The sequence below is a fragment of the Notolepis coatsorum genome, assembly GCF_963971535.1.
Source record: "Notolepis coatsorum genome assembly, chromosome: 15".
NCBI lineage: Eukaryota > Metazoa > Chordata > Actinopteri > Aulopiformes > Paralepididae > Notolepis > Notolepis coatsorum.
The window spans coordinates 16,566,190-16,580,264 of NC_140179.1; the positions used below are offsets into that span (position 1 = coordinate 16,566,190).

At 43.0% G+C, this 14,075-nt stretch overlaps 1 protein-coding gene across 1 annotated transcript in view; it reads right to left on the minus strand.

The window, feature by feature from the left end:
• mapk8ip3 (mitogen-activated protein kinase 8 interacting protein 3) overlaps window positions 1-14,075 on the minus strand; it is a gene marked incomplete at its 5' end in the record, with an annotated part of 121,418 nt that overhangs the window by 96,633 nt on the left and 10,710 nt on the right. Inside the window, one exon of the mRNA XM_084330694.1 lies at window positions 1,117-1,237. Within this exon, the coding sequence (XP_084186820.1) occupies window positions 1,117-1,237 (121 nt within the window). The remainder of the gene's footprint in view (window positions 1-1,116; window positions 1,238-14,075) is intronic.

The following is a 14,075-nucleotide window of genomic DNA, read 5'->3' on the forward strand; positions in this document are numbered from 1 at the left end:
AGCTTTGAAGGTGGAGAGTGTAGGGGAGTCTCTGATGGACTGGGGGAGGGAGTTCCAGAGTCGGGGTGCAGTGCGAGAGAAGGCCCGATCTCCGAAGTTTTTGAGCTTGGATGTCGGGACAGTGAGGGAGGCAGTGGAGGAGGACCGGAGGGAACGGGTTGGGCGGTAGGGGAGAAGGAGATCAGTCAGGTAGGGGGGGGCCAGGCTGTGGAGGGCTTTGAAGGTGAGGAGTAGTGTTTTAAAGTTAATGCGGTGTTTGATGGGGAGCCAGTGGAGGGAGTGGAGGACAGGAGTGATGTGTTCGCGGGACCGGGTGTTAGTGAGGAGGCGGGCGGCTGAATTTTGGACCATTTGCAGTTTATGGAGGGAGCGGGAGGTGATACCAGTGAGGAGGGAGTTGCAGTAGTCCAGGCGGGAGGAGATGAAGGCGTGAATGAGGGATTCAGCAGCGGGGGGGGAGAGGCAGTGACGGATTTTTGCGATGTTGCGGAGGTGAAAGTAGGATGTTTTGACGATGGAGCGGACGTGGGGGTCAAATGAGAGGGTGGGGTCAAGGAGGACACCAAGGTTGCGGACTAGGGGGGAGGGGGTGATGGTGGAGTCGTTGATGGTGAGTGTGATGGGTCCGGATCTGGTGAGGGTGGTTTTGGTGCCAATGATGAGGAGTTCAGTCTTGTCACTGTTGAGTTTGAGGAAGTTGTGGGTCATCCAAGTTTGGAGTTCGGTGATGCATGATTCAATGTGACTGAGGGGTGGGCTGTGGGGGGATTGTGTACTGATGTATATTTGGGTGTCGTCAGCGTAACAGTGGAAGTTGAGGTGGTATTTGCGGATGATGTGACCAAGGGGGAGAATGTAGCAGATGAAGAGCAGGGGGCCAAGGACTGAGCCTTGGGGGACCCCCTGTGTGACTGTAGTGTAGTAGTGTGGTAGTGTAGTAGTGTGTACTACTACTACTACTACTACTACTACTACTACTACTACTACTACTACTGCTACTACTACTACTACTACTACTACTACTACTACTACTACTACTACTACTACTACTGCTACTCCTGCTAGCATGGGATATGAGTACAGAGGGTTGTGGTGAAGGCTTCAGTGGTTACTCACTCTGGTCGGAGTAGTTCTTGGTCTTGAGCTCCAGCTGTTTGCCCTGCAGCTCCAGACTCTCCACATGGACCTGGAGGTCCTTCTTCTCCGCCTCCAAGGCATCTTCAAACTCGATGAATCTCTGCAGAAAGGAACAGGAGCAGAGATATAAACCATGAGAGCATTAGAGCAACACACAGGTTGTGATGGCATCGTCTAAGAGCTGCTGCATGGGCTCCGTCTGTTTGGTTTGTTTCAGTGCATCTGAGAAATACTTGTGTCACTGGTGTTTGGAGATATTGGAAGTAGTAATTATTTGTTAAAGGGGAACTACGTCCAATTGAAAAATGTCACTCCTATGGTCTAAGGCAGTACAAAATTATTAGTGAAAACAAACAACTCTCTCCCGTATTAAAGAAATACTAAAACTCAAACGCGTGATGTCATCAGGTATAATATCTGGAGCTGCTCCACAGACAATGAATTGGGAAAGATGGTAAAGATGGTAAAGATGGTGAATATGACACTGAAAGACACCCAGGAGAGTATACGGCACATGCTCAACTAAGAACACTACTATAGAATAAAGCTAATAAAACTCATTATACAACGGCATGCAAATTTCTCGATTCTGATTGGCCATTCACACGTCTTATTGGCAACAATCCACGGTCCTGGGCTCAGGACCCGCCCACAACCGAATCACATAACCCTCCCCGGCTCACTCCGGGAGAAAACAAGATCGCGGACAACAAATGGTTATGTTGAAAGCACCATAACGACTAAATATGAAGCGATTCTGTCAAGGGGAATGTGTTAGTCCTTTAAACAATGTTGGATGATGTAATTGATGGGTCTTGAGACAATCTAGAACAAAAGAAAAATCGCGGTTTGATTGATAGATTAATTGATTGATTTAAATTTCTACTTCCTTCTTTCTACTGACTGCAGCGTTCTCTCTCACACTGTCCGACGCTGGCGTACCCACAAACACACATACACACGTACACACACACACACACACACACACACACATACACACACACACGCACGCACACACACACACACACTGTGACACACACACACACACACACACACACACACACACACACACACACACACACACACACACACACTCCTGTCTGCAACAGCGGGGGAGTCAGACTGAGAGAGAAGCAGCGCTGTTTTAAGTGAGCATGGTCTATTGAATTGATTGATTGGTTGATTGCTAATTTTATTACTGTACCCCTGGTTTCCAACTGGTTAAGTTTAGGCTAAAAGAAATAAATAAAAAAATAGGGCGAAGAAAACGTTTTTTTCCTATAGGGCAAAGAAAACGTTTTAATTTGTTTTACCTAATTATATATATAGCATCTAAGAATGAAGTTCTATGGAAAGTAGGTCTGCATTATTCCCTTAACAATTGTGTGTATTGAGCCGTACTGTATGTACCCTTCTGCATCTGGTAATTAAATTTTCAATCAATCATTCCAATAATACACAGTTGGATGTGTTAGTTGGTTGGATGCACTTCAAGCTGCTTCCACATGAGGCAACTTCTCTCAATCATTCCATAATACACAGTTGGATGTGTTAGTTTGGTTGGATGCACTTCAAGCTGCTTCCACATGGAGGCAACTTGTCTTTTTTGTAGTTGTGGGAACTACTTTTTCTGGTGGATGGTTTTTTCAATAAATCTTCGATTAATGTGTGTTTATTGTATAGAAATAAGGTTGGATGAATCTGGCAGTTGTATAAAAGCTTTACACCACGTGCAGTCGTGGTTTGTGACCAATAAACCATGCCTAGGGGGGTCTAACGACCCTCGGCTGCGCCTCGGGCCTAACGACCACCCCTAGGCATGGTTTATGGTCACAAACCACTCCTGCGTGTGATGTATGCTTAAATAAAGTATAAAAACTCAAACATTCTGTCTCCACAAAATCAGTCTCTCATTCACGGCCAATGGACCTTACACCTGATGACATCACAAGTCTGAGTCTTCCTTCTATAGCTCATATTCACTAGACTGACTGAACGTTCCTGTACGGTGGTGAGAGTGAGACTCAGAGGTTCTGTATGAGACTCAGAGGTTCTGTACGGTGATGAGAGTCTCTAAACACCCCTGGAACCAGGAAGTAGAGGAGGAGTACAGAGTCTCTAAACACCCCTGTCCCCCTGGAAGCAGGAAGTAGAGGAGAAGTACAGAGTCTCTAAACACCCCCCCTGGAAGCAGGAAGTAGAGGAGAAGTACAGAGTCTCTAACACCCCTGTTCCCCTGGAAGCAGGAAGTAGAGGAGAAGTACAGAGTCTTTAAACACCCCTGTCCCTCTGGAAGCAGGAAGTAGAGGAGAAGTACAGAGTCTCTAAACACCCCTGTCCCCTGGAAGCAGGAAGTAGAGGAGAAGTACAGAGTCTCTAAACACCCCTGTCCCCTGGAAGCAGGAAGTAGAGGAGAAGTACAGAGTCTCTAAACACCCCTGTTCCTCTGGAAGCAGGAAGTAGAGGAGAAGTACAGAGTCTCTAAACACCCCTGGTCTCTGGAAGCAGGAAGTAGAGGAGAAGTACAGAGTCTCTAAACACCCCTGTCCCTCTGGAAGCAGGAAGTAGAGGAGAAGTACAGAGTCTCTAAACACCCCTGTCCCCCTGGAAGCAGGAAGTAGAGGGGAAGTACAGAGTCTCTAAACACCCCTGTTCCTCTGGAAGCAGGAAGTAGAGGAGAAGTACAGAGTCTCTAAACACCCCTGTCCCTCTGGAAGCAGGAAGTAGAGGAGGAGTACAGAGTCTCTACACACCACTGTCCCCCTGGAAGCAGGAAGTAGAGGAGAAGTACAGAGTCTCTAAACACCCCTGTCCCCCTGGAAGCAGGAAGTAGAGGAGGAGTACAGAGTCTCTAAACACCCCTGGGCCCTCATTTATCAACGTTGCGTAGAAAGTGTTCTATATCCGTTCCTACGCACGGGATTTAGAATGTGTGTATGCACAGAAATATCGGGATTTATCAACCATGCGTACACGGGTCCTACGCACACTCCGTATTGATAAATACCATTTGTTCTTACCGTCAATGCTTGTGCATGATTATCCATATATGGTAATGAAACACCCCCATGGGATGTGAAATAATGGACTAACCCAAGTGAACTCTGAGAAACTCCACGAGCGAGATTGTTCACAGAGGCGCTGTCGAACCAAGAAGACACAACCCGTGTTATGGAATAAATATGCGACAGGCTGGCGGACTGTCAGATATCAACGACTCCCTAAGACCATTTCTGCAATTCTGCCTGGACAGCTCAAAACACTAATAAAGACCGTTAACCACTGTTTGCCGTTGCCTGTTGGTGTCATTAATGCATGCTGGAATATGAATGCCTTTCTTCGTTTAGTTCTTTTAACGTTCGATTAATACCCAGGGATTAAAGTTATCCGTCAATTTTCTACCTGCATTGATTAATATGATTCGTAGAGCCATACAATCTATTTTGATGTCGGTATTAGGTAGCCTATAAATTATTATTATAATTTTTTATATTAATAATTATTATATTACAATAAAAGACAGCTCCGTCTTTTAATACACACATATATTGTACAGTAACGTCAAATAAACACGTACAGTCCCCGCTGAAATAAAGGTTCTGCACGCACGTACCAGCAGTGATCTACAGCATAAAAGATAGCCACTTTATACTATTCTGAGTAGATAATTCATCTGTATCGCAACAGAGTCACGGATCTGGTCGGGGCAGGTAGCATTATGTCGGGAAAATCTTTATGAAATAAACAAATGTGAATTAAAGAATTTAAAACGAAGTTTAGCATATTAAATCGTTTTATAAGCTTATAGCTTTTTTCGTGCTGATTTGAGAAAAGCTTATAGCTTTTTTCGTGCTGATTTGAGAAGGGTCCAGCTGCATAACCGAAGAGCACGCTTCAGGCCAAGATAGCCCTTATACTATTTTGAGAGACAGCAAGAGACAACAGACAGACAGATAGACTCGTTCCACAGTGTGTGTGTGTGTGTGTGTGTGTGTGTGTGTGGTGTGTGTGTGTGTGTGTGTGTGTGTGTGTGTGTGTGTGTGTGTGTGTGTGTGCGCGTGCGTGTGTGTGTGTGTGTGTGTGTGACTACTAGTTCTCCTAGTAGAGACTCAGCCCCCCTCCCCCTCTGGACCACCTCCTAGTAGAGACTCCCCCCCCCCCCCCCCCCCCCCCCCCCCCCCTCCGGACCACCTCCTAGTAGAGACTCACCCCCCCCCTCTGGACCACTCCTAGTAGAGACTCAGGAGACTGACTACTAGGAGGTGGTCCAGAGGGGGGGGGGTCTCTACTAGGAGGTGGTCCAGAGGGGGGGGGGGTCTCTACTAGGAGGTGGTCCAGAGGGGAGGGGGGGTGAGTCTCTACTAGGAGACTAGTAGTCACACACACACCACACACACAACACACACACACACACACACACACACACACACACACACACACACACACACACACACACACACACACACACACACACTGTGGACCAGTGTCTATCTGTCTGTCTGTCTGTCTCTCTGCTGTCTGTCTCTCTGCTGTCTCTCTCAAAATAGTATAAGTGCTATCTTGGCCCTGAGAGCGTTGCTTCCGGTTATGCAGCTGGACCTTTCTCACATAAGCACGGAAAAGGCTATAAGCCTTATAGCTCCAATTTGGGTCCCAAATTGCGGTACAAATGAAGGAGGTGTCTCGGGTAGTGACTCTAGTTAATATTATGTTCTCACTGCAATTAGACTGGCCTCATTCATTCATTCATCCCTATCTGCTATCTCTGAAAACAGTTCCCCGCAAGGCGAGTCAGTGCACCCGATAACGCTATATATAACCATGCTGCATTCATTCGGAAGAAAGACCTATTCCAAATGCTATATTTATAGGGTTTGACACTAATTACACTACTGTCGCTATTTTACAATGAACTATAATGAATTACGGGCCATACAGAACACGCCAGTGTGAAACTAATGCACGAAGCTTATTTCCGCGTTGCAATATTCATATTCTACCACCGGGCGCCAGGTACGCACGGTCGGAGCTGTGCGTAAATATACGCACAAAGTCCCACACTTTACTTAGAAATGATCGTACGCACGGGTCACGCACATATCTGTGCGTACGCAACGTGATAAATGAGGGCCCTGGGCCCTCATTCATCAATGTGTGCGTAGAACATGGTTCTATTTCCACACGTAAGCACGGAATGTAGAACTAGTGTACGCACAGGAAGTCGGGATTCATCACACGTGCGTACGCAGGCTCTACGCACACCTGTCATGATGAATCCCACCTTGGCTCTGCGCCGCGGCTCGTGCACGCTTTCACGTATTTGCATACCAGAAACGCCCCGATTAACCATATACGGTAATGGAATACACCCATGAAATGTGGAAAAATGGACTAAGCCGAGGGAAGCGTGTCATGAGACAGGCTGACAGACGTGTACACTTACGGTGATGTCGGATATGATATCTATTAACCATTGCTGCCTGGGCAGCGCAAACATAATAAATACCGCGCTGGAATATGACTGCCTTTTCCCCGTGTTGTTTGATTAATACCCAGGGATTAAAGTTCTCCTCAATTTTATTCCAAATCGCGATGGATCTCCCGTCAATTTCTACCTGCTGCATATGATTTCTAGAGGCATACTACAATCTATTTTGATGTCAGTATTGGGTAGCAATGAATCTCACTGCATGTATGATGTAGCCTGCTCTTTCAATACATGAACTTGAATTCCATCTTTTGTGTGCGGGACTCACAAGGCTGTTGTCACAATGGGTGGTACCGGTACAGACAGTAATAATAACAGTCACACAATATCACGATCCTGCCATAGCCTATGTTCTATTAGGACATGATCTGTGACGACAAATGTTCTGATATCATACTCTGACAGCATGCCTATGATCAACAAAAACGCGAACTTGAATCCCATCATATACATAGTCTGTCCACTATCTGGTGTCATTGCAATGCGTTTTCTATTCCTTCTTATACAGTAAAAAGGGGGAAGAACACTATATTCATATGACTTGTATTCTGCTTACAGCTTCGAAATTCCACTTGTTTCGTTTAACGTAAAGCCTTTTAAATATAATCAAAACGTTCCCGTGTTTCTGCGGTCTGCGCACAATAATAACGAGTGAGCTTTATGATTTATGATGAATTGAAATGGGGGACCCTGATGTAAACAATACGAAAGTCTTTCTCTGGTCTGCATCCCCAATTAACAATTGTATGTACTGAGCTGTACTGTACTGTACCATTCTGCAATCTGTTAATAAACTTTTCAATCAATCAATCAATCAATCAAGCTACGCGGAGCGCAGTCAGTCAGTAGCCTACACCCCGTATATTCCGATAACGCTATATAAACCATGCTGCATTCATTCTGAGAGAAAGATCTATTATTCCAAATGCTATTTATAGGTTTTGACATAATTACACTACTGTTGCTATTTTACAATGAACTATAATGAACTACGGTTCGTAAAGAACATGCCAGTGTTATTATGCACAGAAGCTCATTTCCTTGTTGTAATAATATATTCTACCACTGGGCGCCAGGTACGCCTGGTCTGACCTGTGCGTAGATGTAAGCACGGAGTCAAGTTCAAATCGAAATTGATGAATCCCACTCTTTGCTTAGAAATGATCGTACGCACAGGGTAAGCACAGATCTGTGCGTAGAACACGTTGATGAATGAGGGCCCTGGTCTCTGGAAGCAGGAAGTAGAGAAGTACAGAGTCTCTAAACACCCCTGTCCCCCTGGAAGCAGGTAGTAGAGGAGAAGTACAGAGTCTCTAAACACCCTGTCCCCTGGAAGCAGGAAGTAGAGGAGAAGTACAGAGTCTCTAAACACCCCTGGTGCCTGGAAGCAGGAAGTAGAGGAGAAGTACAGAGTCTCTAAACAGCGTCTATACTTTCCGTAGCCGCATTTCTGCAGGACGCTCTCTGATTGGCCACTGACTGACGCTCTCTGATTGGCCACTGACATGTTTGCCCAATCGCGTGACGAGCTGTGTCTTTGCCCATTTCTGCGTCGAACAGCCTGCAAACTACCTGCCGTTCTATCGCCATGCTCTTAAGACAAACTCTAACCTTAACCAACTTCGAAAGAGTGCCTAAGCTTAACCGTCGAAAGAACTTGCCGTCACGCTCTAAGACAAACTCTAACCTTAACCTACTTCGAAAGAGTGCCTAAGCCTAACCAGTGTAGAAACTGACGTTGGCCAATCAGAGAACGTCCTGCAGAAATGCGGCTACGGAAAGTATAGACGCCTCTAAACACCCCTGGTCTCTGGAACCAGGAAGTAGAGGAGGAGTACAGAGTCTCTAAACACCCCTGGTCTCTGGAACCAGGAAGTAGAGGAGAAGTACAGAGTCTCTAAGGCCTAACAAAAATAATGGTGGTTTCAGGTTGCCGACCGACCCTGCCGATTTAGGTGCGACCCAATATATTTTATGAGTTTTTAAAAAAAATTATATATTAAAAAAAAAAAAAAAAAATCAGATTTTTTTTTTTTTTAGAATAAAGTTTCATAGAAATCTTAGTCAAACATTTAGTATTATGGATATTAAACATGCTGGCAGAGTACATGCATCCATGTGTTGTGAACATTTAATTAATAAAGAAATTCCCTATCCTATTTCTCCGTGGGAAAGAATAAAATAAAAAAAATAAAATAATAAAATAAATTCCCCTACCATGCCAATGACGAACCAACCTGAAACCAACTATTATTTTTGTTAGGCCAAACACCCTGACTTATCATACATCAGCTTTAGCCAAGTCATTCTTTTTTCTTTTCAATTTCTATTGGAAACTCATATTGGATGCTGTTGACTAAACTGTGATCCTTCACATGTTGGTGGAGACTCCAATAGGGTCTGGAAGGGAGTTGTTTACTTCTTCTTTAACAATGAGGTCATTCCTGAAAGCCTTGTAATGTGATCGTCCCGGTGGAGAGAGCACGTCAGGGGTGTGTTGTTGTTGTTGTTGTTGTTGTGTTGAGATCCCTCCGCTCCCTTTCTGTTCCCACCAATACAACTACAGGGGTAGCACCGCCCACCCAAGGTGATGGATAGAGGATGTTTCCTGGTGCATCGTGGTCATTTGATTGGATAGAAGAGATGTTTCCTGGTGCATCCTGGGTCATTTTCTTTAGATCTCTTCCATGGAATTGGATTCCACTGCCTCTTACAACCTTACCTCTTACAACATACCTCTTTTACTACACTAGCTCTTACACACTACCTCTTAAAACATTACCTCTATACAACATTACCTCTTACCACATTATCTCTTACAACATACCTCTTACAACATTACCTCTTACAACATTATCTCTTACAACATTACATCTTACAACATTATCTCTTACAACACTACCTCTTACAACATTATCTCTTACAACACTACCTCTTCACCTTACCTCTTACAACATTACCTCTTACAACACTACCTCTTACAACACTATCTCTACAACATTACCTCTTACAACACTACCTCTTACAACACTACCTCTTACAACATTATCTCTTACAACACTACTCTTACAACATTATCTCTTACACACTACCTCTTACAACACTACCTCTACAACATATCTCTTACAACACTACCTCTTACAACATTATCTCTTACACATTACCTCTACAACATTATCTCTTACAAACTACCTCTTACAACACTACCTCTTACAACATTATCTCTTACAACATTACCTCTTACAACATTATCCTTACAACACTACCTCTTACAACATTACCTCTTAACAACATTACCTCTTACAACATTATCTCTTACAACACTACCTCTTACAACACTACCTCTTACAACATTACCTCTTACAACACTACCTCTTACAACACTACCTCTTACAACACTACCTCTTACAACACTACCTCTTACAACATTATCTCTTACAACACTACCTCTTACAACATTACCTCTTACACATTATCTCTTACAACACTACCTCTTACAACATTACCTCTTACAACATTACCTCTTACAACACTATCTCTTACAACATTACCTCTTACAACACTATCTCTTACAACATTACTCTTACAACATTATCTCTTACAACACTACCTCTTACAACATTATCTCTTACAACACTACCTCTTACAACACTACCTCTTACAACATTACCTCTTACAACATTACCTCTTACAACATTAACCCCACATGAAGCATCAAGGACAACATTACTGGTAAACGGTAAAGGAAGAGACCATAGGAGGGGAAATAGTGCACTGAGGATTGATGTCATGATGACCCCCCCCCCTCTAATGCATGACAGTCTGGACTTCACTCAGCTGCTCTGACGTCTTCAGTCTCGTTCCTCTTTGTCCTCTAACGCATCTCTCTTCCACGCAGCTCTGCTGCTCTACTGTTCTCTCTCTCTCTCTCTCTTTCCTCAGCAACAAATTAGGTTACACAGCCGGGCTCCCTCAATGTGTTCTGTGTACTATTGATTTCCCATGATTCCCCAGTCCTTCCACGTCGTCCCATCCCCTGCCAGGGTTTCCCATTAATTAGTCCCGCCACAGTTGTATAATGAACAAAAAGAATTTTAAGAAAAAAAAAGAAAAAAATATATATCTTTTTTTCTTTTTTACAATTTTTTTAAATATAAAGTTTGTCAATAGGGATGTATCAGTAGTAGTATTGGCAGTGGTAGTAGTCGTAATAGTAATCCACTATATATTTCTTTTTCTAAAAAATAAACCAGTTCAACACAGGTAACCACTTTTTCTTAATTTCTTTGATGGCTCAAATGTATGCTCTAGTCCAGTGGTTTCAAGTTTCAAGTTCAAGTTTCTTTAATAGTTGTCATACAGAAGTACAGAATACTTTTATACAAATTGCTTCTTACTGTTACGCTCCAGAGACTGTGCTAGACAAGATAAGTATGAAATAAAATAGTATAGCATGTAAAATAGAAGTAAAAATAGAGGTCACAGTGTTCAGTATAGACATATGTACAATGGTTCCCAAACCTCTCCTCGAGACACCCCAGCCGTTCGATGTATTTATTAAATTCCACCACCAGCACACCTTGATTCAACTAATAAAGGGCTAGTTAAGTTGAATCAGGTGTGCTGGTGGTGGAATTTAACAAATACATTGAACGGCTGGGGTGCTTCGAGGAGAGGACTGGGAAGCACTAGTCTAGTCGATTTTGTGTTTTGAGCACAAAGTTCATCATAGATCTAGCCTCTTTATTTTGCTCTCAAAGTGCACCAGATTGATGCATTTAACTTTAAAATGTACACACACAAAAAGTTACGGGGGGGATGCCCCCGGACCCCCCTAGAGGGTCGGAGGTTCACCCCCCATAGTCTCTGTGGGAAACACTGCCCTGCTGTGCTTCTGTTAGAACACGACAATCTGTCCGTTTGTCACATTCAAACGTGTCACTTTGATTTTAATTCAGGTGTCTTGTATTCTCGTGCCTCTGCATTCAGTAGAAAGATATCTGGCTGCAAGCTAGCCTAGGTTAGCACAAATGCACATGGATACAAACGAGCTAGCCTAGCTGTTGGCTAAAAACACCTCTCCTGGGCCCTCATTCATCAACGTGGCGTAGAATATGTTCTATTTCCACACGTAAGCACAGAATTTAGAATCAGTGCACGCACGAAAAAAACGGGATTCATCACACGTGCGTACACAGGTTCTACGCACACCTGTCTTGATAAATATGACTTTGATCCTACGTTTGAGCTCGTGCACTGTTTTAAGTATTTGCATACTAGAACCGCCCCGATTAACCATATACGGTAATGGAATACCCCCATGAAATGTGGAAAAAAGCCGAGGGAAGCGTGTTATGAGAACGGTGATGTCGGATATGATATCTATTAACCATTGCTGCCTGGGCAGCGCAAACACTAATAAAGACCGTGCTGGAATATGACTGCCTTTTCCCGTGTTGTTTGATTAATACCCAGGGATTAAAGTTCTCCTCAATTTTATTCCAAATCGCGATGGATTTTCCGTCAATTTTCTACCTGCTGCATATGATTTCTAGAGGCATACTACAATCTATTTTGATGTCAGTATTGGGTAGCCTATATAAACAATAATACGAGAGCATATACAAGAACAATGAATCTCACTGCATGTATGATGTAGCCTGCCTTTCAATACATGAACTTGAATTCCATCATGTTTGTGTGCGGGACTCACAAGGCTGTTGTCACAATGGGTGGTACCGGTACAGTAATAACAGTCCACACAATATCACGATGGACCATGCCATAGCCTATGTTCTATTAGGACATGATCTGTGACGACAAATGTTCTAGAATGTTTGATTAAGATATCATACTCTGACAGCATGCCTATGATCAACAAAAACGCGAACTTGAATCCCATCATATACATAGTCTGTCCACTATCTGGTGTCATTGCAATGCGTTTTTTATTCTTTCTTATACAGTAAAAAGGGGGAAGAACACTATATCGTGGGTGTTCATATGACTTGTATTCTGCTTACAGCTTCGAAATTCCACTTGTTTCGTTTAACGTAAAGCCTTTTAAATATAATCAAAACGTTCCCGTGTTTCTGCGGTCTGTGCGCAAAATAATAACGAGTTGAGCTACGCGGAGCGCAGTCAGTCAGTACACCCCGTATATTCCGATAACGCTATATAAACCATGCTGGTTTCTTACATATCTCGATGTAATTTACCATGAAATATCTACAGCAAGAATTCTGGGTCTCAATGAATCCAAAATGTCAATGTGGTTAGAAGTGGTGGAGAGAATAAAAGCTAGCTTATAATGGTAGTGTCTGGTTAGGTGCGAGGGATAGTGGAGGTACTTCTCAAGGTGGGGTCCGGGAGGGGGGGTTCGAGCTGAGCATATGTGTGTAGGTTTTTTTTAGATAACAGGTATTAGGGGTATATCTTATATAAGACAACTAACTAAAATGTGATCTCATTGGATGTGCCCTGACAATTAATGCTTGTATATCTTATCGTGTGTTGTCATGTTTGTTTATATGTTTGTTTTAAAAAATAATAAAAAAATAAAATACAAAAAAACCATGCTGCATTCATTCTGAGAGAAAGATCTATTATTCCAAATGCTATTTATAGGGTTTTGACCATAATTACACTACTGTTGCTATTTTACAATGAACTATAATGAATTACGGTTCATACAGAACATGCCAGTGTTGAAACTAATGCACAGAAGCTCATTTCCTTCTTGTAATAATATATTCTACCACTGGGCGTCAGCTAAGTGTGCTCCGAGCTGTGCGTACACATAAGCACGAAGTGAAGTTCAAGTTGAAATTGATGAATCCCACTCTTTGCTTAGAAATGGTCGTACGCACAGGTTAAGCACATATCTGTGCGTAAGACACGTTGATGAATGAGGGCCCTGGAGTTTTAAACTAGGCTAGTCGTCCATATCTGCCTCCATTCATTTGTGCTAAGCTAGGTTATCTTATCTATCTTCTTTTCAAACTCTCATAATGTTAGCATGTTCCTTTAAAGCAGCACCAAAGTATTACCTTTACAATAACTAGTTACAAATGCTTGAATATTGTTTATAATCTTGACACAAATCCAAATATGCACCATTTGAAACAACATAAACGAACGTTGCTCTTAGAGGAAGCTTTTTGAAACAAAGTGAACCAACATTGCTCTTAGTGGAAGCTTCTTTGCATAGTAACGGTGGTGGGAGGGGAGGAGTACCACAGCCAAACAGATCATTTCTAGTTTCTGGTAGTAAAATGTTAACCTTCTGTAGTGTGGTAGTAAAAGGTTAACCTTCTGTAATGTGGTAGTGAAAGGGTTAACCTTCTGTCGTGTGGTAATGAAAGGTTAACCTTCTGTAGTGTGGTAGTGAAAGGGTTAACCTTATGTATTGTGTTAGTGAAAGGGGTTAACCTTCTGTATTGTGGTAGTG